Below are 10,696 nucleotides of genomic sequence, written 5' to 3'. Positions count from 1 at the left end.
ACTGGAGTGGTTTGCCATTCCCTCCTCCAGTGGACCACATTTTGGAACTCTCCACTATGACACATCCTTCTTGGGTGGCCCTGTATGGCATGGCTCATAGCTTCATTGAGTTATGCAAGCCCCTTCACCAGGACAAGGCTGTGATCCAAGAAGGGGAAAGACTGAAGGCAAAAGGAGAAGAGCTTGGTGGAGGATGAGATGGTTGGATGGTATCACCGACCAAGGGACATGAATCTGAATAAATTCTGGGAGACAGTGAAGGGCATGGAAGTCTGGATTGCTGTAGTCCATGGGGTTGGACAAGACTTAGCAACTGAACACACACACACAGACACATAACACATGAGAAGCAGGAATGACAACTGGATATACTGTCCTATGTGTGGCACAATAAATTGGATAGCATCTCTACTATGTGGGAATGGAACAAACTGTTTACTCCTTGAATAGCAGTCACAACCTTTTTTTTTTTTTTAATGTTAAGGACTGTTTTGAAATGCTGAAATCCAAAGCTTTTTTTTTCTTTTCTAGTTGAACTCTTTAGTTGTAAGGATCAGAAAAATACTCAGGTTGCCTCACTTAGGAAAGCTGAGCACTGCAAGAATCAGCTTACTTAGGAACAGGAGGCAAGGTCGTCTTCAAGTAATTGAGAAAAGATGTCCAGACATTTCTTCCTACGACTAAACTGTCTGATTTTCTCAGAACTTCTGAGACCTTTCCTTCTAATTTGAAGAACAGTTTCCTCTGCTTACTCATGGTTCTTGTTTCCCCATAACCATGGTTCTCACATGGCTTGGCTTCCTGACACCAGCTCTGGCCAGCTGACTCCAACTTGTCAGATCCATCACTCACTACAGACCCCTGTCAATCTCTTCTTCGTTTAGTTCCTATGGTCCAATCAGTGGGGGCTGTTGGGGGTGAGTCATGAACGAGTCATGTGACACCTTCATCAAATTCTACCTCTTTATCAGGATTTATGAACAGGTTCCTAGGGAAGGAATTCTGTACATGATAGAGCAGGTATCCCAAAATATGTCTCCTGCCATTTCCCTTTTAATCTAAGTTTCACATGATTCTACTGAGTTTTCGTTAGTGCCTCCAATCTTCATAAGTATACCTATTTTTTTTTTGTCATGGTTCTGGCTTAGAGGCCATAGATTATTATCTGATTGCTTTTTTCATGCACATTTTAAATTAATTTTCTCAACACCCCAGTAGGTGAGTTAGGTACTTCCCAGAGATGATGGTAACATGACATATTCAAAGACATCTAGAAGCCAGGAGTACAAGTGAGCTAGATCAGGAGAAAAAACAAAACCAGTTCAAATCTGTCCCTTAGTTAAAATCAGAAGGGTAGTTGCACCGTTTTCTGGAGGGTACAGTTAAAACACACACACACAAAACCACTAGCCAGCAACTAGGTGTGTTCAGGTCCTAGATCTGATCTGATCATTGATTTCTGGATACATCCTTTATTCCTCTTGAAATTCGGGGGAAGGGGGAGTCTTAAAATCTGGAAACTAGAAGGAATCTTATGGGGTTATCTAATCTGGTCTCTGCATTTTACAGCAAAAGACATTGACATCAAGCCTTATTGATTAGAGGCAGAGCCTCTAAAATAAAGAGAAGTAAAATACTTCTCTTAAACCTTTGTGATCTTTTTCATTACATCGTCTCAGTTGAGAAGGCAGATGCTTATTCTGAGAATTAGAGATACTGCTTGTGATTATGCAGTATATAGTAGTGTCTAAAGGTAAAATTTTAAGATGAGGGCACGGATGGGTATAGAAGACAGGAATCTGCAATGTGTGAAGAGACAGGAAACAATCCACAAATGCTCTAGTTCTTGTTCTCTAAAAACTTATATATAAACAAAAGAGCATGGTCATTGCCACAAAATCGCATCAGAAAATGGAGATTAGGACATTCCCATTGCCAGACGGTATGGGAAGGTGGTTGGATGTGAAGTCTGACTGTAGACTGCGTGCCATCAAAGGTGGGTTCTATCACTTAATAAAGTTGTGTAATTGAGGCAAGTTTGTACCATTTACTCAGCGGCTCTGGGTCCAGAAGTAACAAACTCCAGAGTTATTCTCCAATTTTTGAGAAATTCTTAGGACAGCGTTTGGCACATGGTAAACTCACAACGTAAGTGCTAACCTTTAATTATTATTACTTGCTTTTCTTCGGTGGGAGGGCTAAATGCTATTCTTCTGGAGTACAGAAATCTCCATTTAAAATCCCATGGGCTAGATTAGAGATATCAGTTGGCTTAGTAAAGAGTTAGAGATGCAAAGAGAAGATTTCTTTCCGGGCATCTCCGTCTTTGTCTTTATCCTTTTAATTCTTACTAAATTCATAAAGCAGGCATTTGCTATTTGCATTTCAGAGACCAGAAAACTGGCTAGAAGACTTTCTCCGCCAGAACTCGTCCACTGAGTTAGTAGTGGGTCACCGGATAAAACTGGGACTTGCCTAGAGGTCCAGCAGTTAAGACTCCATGCTGTCACTGACGCTGCTGCAGGTTCAGCCCCTGGTTGGGCAGCTAAAATCCCACGAGCCCGGGCCACGGCCAAAAAATCTAAGTCTACAAGTAAACAGACGAACGTCTTCTTCAAGTGGAGACTTCCTGGACTTCGAGTTCTCTTTGCCAGGAGTCTAGAAAAAGGTGGGACAGCGGTGGTGCAGGTGAGGACCCACATCCCTCTCCAAGGCCAGCGAGCTGCTCTTGGCTCATCTGCCTGTTTCCATGCCAGCCAAGCTTCGCTAAGAGGACCGGCTCCACATTGAGGGAGGATCAGACTTCGGTTTTCGTCCAGGAGGCCGCCGTGCCCTCTCCCGGCCTCCCTCTCCCAAGTAGCCCTCAGGGGATCCGACTTCTTGAAGCCAGTCTACGGAGTTTCATTCCTTCATTTCTTTAGAAGCCAGACTTTGGGGTCAAAGAACAGAGAAGGGCAAGAGCTAGGAACAGGGAACAGCGCGCAGGAGCACCGGGCCCGCGGAAGGCCCTGGCCTCGGGTACCCTTGCGGTCCGGCAGCACGCGCGACGCCCACCCGTACCCCGCCGCCCGCCTCCCTCCCGGAGGAGGCGTGGCCCGCACGCGCCGCCATCTTGGAGGCCTCTCTAGGCGCTCTGTTTACTACTCTATGGTCGCCCGCTCCCGCCCCGCCCCTCCCCAGTCATTGTCTGGAGGAGCCGCGGCGGCCGCAGCGCCTTCTCTTTATAAGCCCGCAGTGCCCGGATGTGAATGGATTACAATGTATCTTTCAGGGAAACCTATTATTATCAATGTGACTCCACGGGGGAGTCAATGGTGATGATCAGGAGGAGGAGGAGGATGAGACACCTCTAAACTTGGAACAAGTTTAAGACTTTATAAGAGGAGAAGAAAAAAAAAAAAGCCAACAAGATTTGTCTGAGGAAAAATTATCACTATCCTGTGTTGATATTTTTTTATAAACAATAAGAAAAAGTTGTTGGATTTTTTTTTTTTTAATGATTTCTTTTTGGGGGGAGGGAGTTTTGTTGCAGTTTTATGGTGGAAAATGCAAAAACCAGAGCCAGGTGCATAATCTTGTATTCTGTGGATATCCCTGGAACAGAACTGAGTACCAGTTAAAATACTTTTTTGGGGGATACACATGTGAGATACTCAGTACTTGCAGAAGATTTTTGTCTCTCTTTTTAAAGTCACTTTCCTTGGAATATTGTGAGCATATTTGTGGCCACTTAAGGTAACGTTACAATTTGCTGTCAGAGTAAACTGTTTGTAATTGAATTTAATTTTTAAAATGTCGATCCCAGTGTTTTATTAAAACAAAAGGAACAACCTATTAAATAACTGCCAATGGGAAAAAGTGTGTGCATGCGTTTTGTGTATGTACTCGCACATCTAGCCATAACAGTGTTTATAGAATGTGTATTTTAGCACACGTTAAAATAGCGTCTGTTGCATATACTGGGTGAAGCACGCTTGTTATTACAAAACTGTAGAATTATGCAGCTTAATTTTTATCCTAAAAAGTGATGTGAAAAAGTATGTTTTAAGAGCATGCAGGGCCTGTGATGGTCAGTGTTGAATGAAAAACTTATCGTGCTGGCGAACGGGTACTTAGCGTGCCTAGGAACTCAAGTGTAAAACAAAACATCTACCCTCAAAAATTGCCTTTTTTGGGGGGGCGAAGTTCACAGCTATACTATTCTGTGACTTAAAAGGGAGGGGTAAAAAAAAAAGTATGTAATTTAGGTTTCGCCTCCCCCCCCCCCGCCCCACCAACGCAGAACTACTGATAGGAAAATCTCCCCCAGTAAAATGTCGCTTGGTTTGTATCTGGTAAAGAAAAAAAAAATATTGTTCCTCTTGGCAAAGTCTTTTTGCATCACGTGTATTTGCAGCCTAGTATAAAGTTGCTTTACCGTGTGTGGATGTGTGAGTGAGGGGGAACGGGAGAGTCAGAGAAAGAAAGAAGTGAGGGGACGTAAAGTGGAATCCGTTTCAAAGTGTGCCTCGGCTGGATGAAACGGGCAAAAAAAAAAAAAAACCCCAACCCTGAAGGGTGCAGGCTTCAGATTGTAACTGACGATCTGAGGGAAAATGAGGTGCTCGGTGAAATTTCGTTTTTTTTTTTTTTTTTTTGGCGAGGCGGGGGAGGTGTGGAGATGATTTTTTTTTCTTTTCTTTCTCGGGGGTGGGGTGGGCGGGCGGGGGGTCCGCATCCCAGCCAGCCCGACCCGCGCGCGCCGCGTCGCCCCGCCGGAGCCGCCCCCCCACCCATTTCTTTGCTGAACTTGCAATTCCGTGCGCCTCGGCGTGTCTCCCCCTCCCCCTCCGCCCGTCCCCTCCCCTCCCCGGAGAAGAGAGTTGGTGTTAAGAGTCAGGGATCTTGGCTGTCTGTCTGCGGAGCTGTAGTGGCGGCGGCGGCGGCGGGGACCGAGCGGGCGCGGGCGGCGGCGGCGGCGGCGGCTGAGGCGGCGGGTAGACATGAACGCCGCCTGGGCGCCGGCGGTGCACCGAGAGCCCCTTCTCGCGCGCGGGCGGTAGGTAGCGGCGCCGAGCGCGGCGGGCTCGGCGGGGCCGGAGCGCCGGGCGGCGCGGGGGGCTCGGGCTCGGCGGCCCCGCGCGCGGCTCCGCGCCTCCGGCGCCGCGGGCACCCGGTCTCCCCGGCGCTCCCGCTGGAGACACCCCTTCCCCTCCAGCGCTCTTCCCTCCCCCTCGTTCCTGCGCACCCCCCTCCTCCCCGCCCGGGCCCCCCCACGCCCTCCTCCCCGGCGCTGCCGCTCGGAGGGACCGCTGACTTTGCCAAGGGCCTGACTTTAATTTTTACAACCCTTTCTTTCACAAATTAGGGCGCTGGACAATTACAAGCCCCGACCCTCCACCGCGGGGCCACCCCCCCCCCGCCCCCCGTTCTTTTCGCCGACCCTGTCACCCCTCCCCCTTTGGACGTGTTTTCACTCCAGAGACGCTCATCTTTAATTTCTTTATAGCTACTTTGAAACGCAGAGGGGAGTGGTGTGTGTGAGTGTGTGTGCGCGCGCGTGTGTGCGAGTGTGTGTGTGAGTGTGTGAGGGGGGTGGGGTGGAGGGTGGGGGGGGAAAGTTGAGACCGGATCGTTCGGAGTAGTTTCTCTTTTCTCTGTGATCCATTCATTTCTCGCTCTACCTCCTGTTGCATAAAATGATGCGCTGAGGAGCGGCAATTTTTTTTTTTTTTCCCTTTCCCGGATTTGGTTTTATAGTGGATGTTACCAGTTTTGATCGTCTTTTTGGAAATACAGTATCAATATCGCTTTTTTTTTTTTTTGCTATTGCTGCCTATTCCATCTTAAAAAAAAAAAAAAAAAAAAACAACCCAGCAACTCTCCTATCCCTCCCTCCTTTCCACCTTAATCCCACCCGCCCGCACGTCCCCACCCCAGCCCCCCCACCCCCAGTCTCCAAAAATCCGATTGTGTTTTCTCCAAGGATTGGGACTGGATTTTCTGATTGCGGTTATTTCCATGTTTCTAGGTTTGTGTGATTTTGCTAAAATGCATCACCAACAGCGAATGGCTGCCTTAGGCACGGACAAAGAGCTGAGTGATTTACTGGATTTCAGTGCGGTAAGAAAGAACGGTGGAAACTAACAACAGCTGTAAAACAAAACAAAACCAAACCAAAAAACCCAAGCACTTTGAGCTAGAAACCAATAGAATCTGAAGGACAGGAATAATTTTTAATTGGCTGAATCCTTGGTAAACATGAAGGTCTTTTTGATAAGTTTTTAACTACAGTTTTTGGGTGTGATGGAGGATTCAGGCTTTTTTTTTTTCAGTCTGATTACTTGCTTTGAATTCACTACCCACCGAACCCCCAAATAATGGAGTCTCACCCCAGTGGAAGGGAAAAACAGACACTCCTAAAACTGTAAACCACCCCTTAACTTGGCCTTATCAGAACACTAAAAGTACTGGTATTTTGCGTGCTCCTCTATTTACTTATTTATTTTTCTGAAAATGGAAAAGAGAAAATAGGAGACCTCAGTTGGCTCAAAGTTTTAAACTGATGATGGTTTGGAATCAGTAGGACCCTGCCTTCCTCCCATTTAAATCTTTTCCTGGGATTCTGAAAACTCGTGTGTATATGCTAAGTACACATTCTTTAGAAACCCTTTAGACTGTAACTTTCGTAGTCAGGGAGATCAGCACAAAGCAGAACTTACACACTTGTGGAGTTTTACGGCTGAACTTGGTCCTTCTCCATCACTTTGTCTCCCTTCCCCAAACCAAGTCCCAAGCATGTCAGGGGAATTAATTCATTTTTAATGCCAGATGAGTTTGGTGTCAGATGCATTTGCAAAGCAAAATGAAAAGAATCCACAAAACACACAAAATCCAAACCGCCTTCTAAGTGGGGGGCTCTCTTTTCTTGCTGCTGCCGCTGCCGCTGCTGCTACTGCTGCTGTTGTTGCTGCTGCCGCTGTTCTAGACCTTCTGGAGAAATGGCTTTCGGAAGTTTTGCCAGGAAATGTAGCCCTAGGCAGCTTTTAGCCCCCTTTCTGCTTGCTGCACTTTCTCCATTCGTTCCTTTGCTTTCTGCAGGCTCTGACTCAGGGAAGGTGCGCGTTATCCACTAGATAACGTCGAAGAAGAGGGAAACCAATTAGGGTCGAAATAAATGCTGGAGAGAGAGGGAGTGAAAGAGAGAGAGTGAGAGTGAGAGAGAGAGAGAGACAGACAGAGAGAGAGAGGGAGAGAGTCTTGCTTCAAAATGCTCTCATGTTAGAGACGAAATGAGAATTTAGTGCAGGTGGCACTTTTATTTTTATTTGGGTTCACATATGACAGGCAAATCCTATACGGGATCGAAATGGACATTGCCACGTTTATGGCCAAGGTTTTCAATATAAAATAAACAACTTTTTTCTTCTCCTTTGTAAAACTCGTGTCTTCTAGAGAGCTCGCTGCCCCCCAAACTGAATCTTGTTAACATTGTGGGGACTGTGCTGTGGTTTAAAATGTAGTACTGCCTAGCTCTGGCGATTTAATGAACCTGAGGAAAAAGAAAGAGCAGAGTGGTAAAGAGGTGGGGGGGTAAGAGTGATTGGTAATATTGTACCTGTTTTAGTTTTAAGTTGGATGGTGATGTATTTTACTAAAATGAACACTTAGCATAAACTGTACGTTATATAGTGAGAGTATGAAAGGTCTCAGATGAGCTCTGAAGGCATGGATGTCTTCTTTTCAACAGTAATGTTTCTTTGTTTCTTTTAGATGTTTTCACCTCCTGTGAGCAGTGGGAAAAATGGACCAACTTCTCTGGCGAGTGGACATTTTACTGGCTCAAGTATGTAAATTCTTTTCTTAGTGTGTAGTTAAATGTCCTTAGCTGTTTGTTCACTCATGGTATATTTTTGGCTCTGTTAAAGTGTCCTGCAAAAGTCATTGAAATTTTAGCCTGTAATGATATGGTTATTTCATTATCCATTAGTAGTATAACTTAGGCAAAAACGTTATCTTTTGCAAAATTATAAGTTTTTTTTTTTTGAATCAAGAAAACTGTCTCAGAATTCTGTCACTTAATTTAAAAGCAATTTTCTAATACAGTTGTAATCAAATATGTGAAGATAAGGCAGTATTAACATGGGTGAATAAATTAATGTTTCCTTACTGAAAATAGAGGGAAAAATCTAACTTTCATGAAAAGGGCAGATTCCTTGTAAATAATCAAGTTTTCTGGGAACTATGTATAATTAACCCTTTAAAAAAAATGAGCACTTAATTTTGTAGATGAATGCTGCGTAGTAAACCATAGCTGTAAATAGACTCTTTCTAATCCAAGAGCTGAATATGAATTCATTTGTATTTAAAATATCCTTTTTGGTGCTTTAGCTGTTTTTCTCCCCCTAAGTATTTACTTGTGCAGTGAATTTTTGCTATGTTTAAAGTTACAAATTTGGAAGGACTTTTACATTTTATAAATGAAAGACCTTTGGCTGATGCTTTCAAAAGATGTTAGCGGTATTCACAAAGGCATCTGTGTGTGCAATGATTATCTGGTATCTAAGGAGGAGTTGTAATAGGGGACTCTCTGAAGGTCTCTTACTAAAAGTGAAAATATGCTATTCATTTAAAAAGTTATTTTTTTGTCCAGTGAATTTCATATCAGAAGGAGGCATACATTGTTGCTTGCTGTCCTTTTAGGTTCAAGGCTTAAATCCATTTATGCCTATTAAACAGCTATAGTATCTTAGGAGTTCTGGCAGTGGTACCTAACAGGACATTAGACAGAGTCCTGTTCTTAAGTCAGACTGGTAAATATTGACATCGTTCAGCTCTGAGATACCAGTGGAATTGTCTGTTAGCTATTGAAGATAATTTCACGTCTCTTAATATTCATTTGGTGCTGTAGCAATGAAAGAAACCTATTCATCTTTGTGATTTGTATAATTGGTATGTTTTTTCTAAAACGAATGGCTTTGAAAAGTTGCTCATTTCCAAATAAGTTACTTCTCCTTTTGCTGGCCCCATAAGTCTAAGGGAATTATCTCTAAAACTCGATTTATGAAATATGAGATGCCTCCTATACTTACATTTTTTTTGGGGGGGGAGTCCACTTTGATTAAAAGGACTCTTGACCATATGTTTATGTTTTGACTGTCCTGGCACCTGTTATATTTTTAATTTGGGACTTACTTTTTTGTTTGTTTTCATATTGTATCTTCCACATTTCTATATTGTGTTCTCTACACAGTTTTGAAGGAAAGATGAGTGCAAGTGTCTGTTGTAGGTAAATTAATTTTTCATGTTAGTATCAAAAGTAACTTTATCTCTGACAGTAGTTTTCTTCAAGATTTTCCTTAAGAAAATGTGTATTCAGTTGAAATCTGAAAGTAGATTATGTCAGAAAGGCTCAGAGATAGACTGATTTCAGAGTCAGTGCAAAAATACTCTTTTGTACTTTTTGTAAAAGCTGACACATTTGGAGTAATTAAGTAGATCAGTTTCGGTATGGTTTAATAAAGTAAGATTGATTTAGAAGCATGAAATTGTGTTGCATTTAAAAGACGACTGTGCATCTTGGTCCCTTTTCTGTGTTCACATTGGAATGAAGTCTTTGCTATGATGTTTAAATGTTCACAGAGTATAGGCTGGATGAGTATGAATATGTATTGATGAATTTTGGTAAGTGGTCATATATTGAAACTTACACAGTTCTTAAGACAGTATATCTGTATACATAAATCTGTCTTATACAGACAATAAATCTGTATAAGACAGGGACTTCATCGTTAGTGAGATAGTTTGTGATATTTCCAGTGAATATGCTCTGATTATTTTTAAGGTGTTGAACTTTAAGTGACTTTGTACCGGCCAAAGGTGTAGTTTTCAGGCCCATACGTTTACTTATAGGTAAAAAGTGTAGTGGCTATTTTGTTCTGGCGGCTGGATTGCAAATGCAGGGTATTCATCCGATGGAGTATGATGGGGACTGTAATATACAGAGTACAGATTGGAGTGTTGATTTTTCTCATCTGTCCAAGACATAGTAAGTGGCTTTGTTTCTACTCAGTAACAAAGCTAAGTCCCCTTTTAAAGCACCACACGTAAAACAAAAATGAGGAAAACTGCATTTTGCCCCTTTCCTGAAAGGATGGACTAGAAAACTTTGGACTGAGAAATAATTTTCTAAATGTACATCTGGTTAATATCCATTGTCCCGAGCAAGGGTGCTCAGATAGCATTTTCATGGGTAGCTTTGAAACTTGGGTCCAGGGAAAAGAGATCCAAAGTGTAAGTGAACTGTTCATGTTGGGGTAGACCGCTCTGTTGCTTTCAAAGTGAGGCATGGTGATGTTTCAGGCTTCAAGTTCTCTGTAGCTGTGAGTTCCATTCATGTATAGGACGCTCCATCGTGATTTGCAGTGTGAGAATGGAAATAAAGTGTGGCCATGTTGCCTTTAGTCTTTCATTTCACAAACATGGTTTTCCCTACCACCTTAAGAAATGGTGAGGCTGCTAGGGAGAATGGAATGTAACCTGAGCTACAGCCTGACATTCCCAGGGAGCATTTTTCACATGAAAGGCTTTTGTCAACCCAGGAAAGGACCAGCCGTTTTTGTTTGATGTTTGCAGGTGTTCAGCAGAGAGCACTAAAACAATTCAGCCATGATAGTTCAGAGTGTGGATGACCTTAACAGGGAGAATTGGTGGGCTC

The 10,696-nt window shown here is 43.4% G+C and overlaps 1 protein-coding gene across 19 annotated transcripts in view; it reads left to right on the top strand.

Annotated features, from left to right (window-relative positions):
- The first annotated feature begins 3,221 nt into the window (after positions 1–3,221).
- TCF4 (transcription factor 4) overlaps positions 3,222–10,696 on the top strand; it is a 386,161-nt gene continuing 378,686 nt past the window's right edge. For 6 of the 19 annotated variants that reach the window (XM_059880878.1, XM_024984326.2, XM_059880879.1 and 3 more), the window contains exons 1-3: positions 4,871–5,038; positions 6,011–6,102; positions 7,753–7,825. In XM_059880878.1, the coding sequence (XP_059736861.1) occupies positions 6,031–6,102; positions 7,753–7,825 (145 nt within the window). In that variant the 5' untranslated portion in view covers positions 4,871–5,038; positions 6,011–6,030. Of the gene's footprint in view, positions 3,736–4,441; positions 4,601–4,870; positions 5,039–6,010; positions 6,103–7,148; positions 7,376–7,752; positions 7,826–10,696 lie in introns of those variants that run through there. The other 13 variants (XM_024984323.2, XM_059880875.1, XM_024984324.2 and 10 more) reach the window with 7 other exon arrangements.

Source organism: Bos taurus, chromosome 24, assembly GCF_002263795.3.
Source record: "Bos taurus isolate L1 Dominette 01449 registration number 42190680 breed Hereford chromosome 24, ARS-UCD2.0, whole genome shotgun sequence".
In the NCBI taxonomy this organism is placed as follows: domain Eukaryota; kingdom Metazoa; phylum Chordata; class Mammalia; order Artiodactyla; family Bovidae; genus Bos; species Bos taurus.
This window is presented reverse-complemented; position numbering and strand designations above follow the sequence as displayed.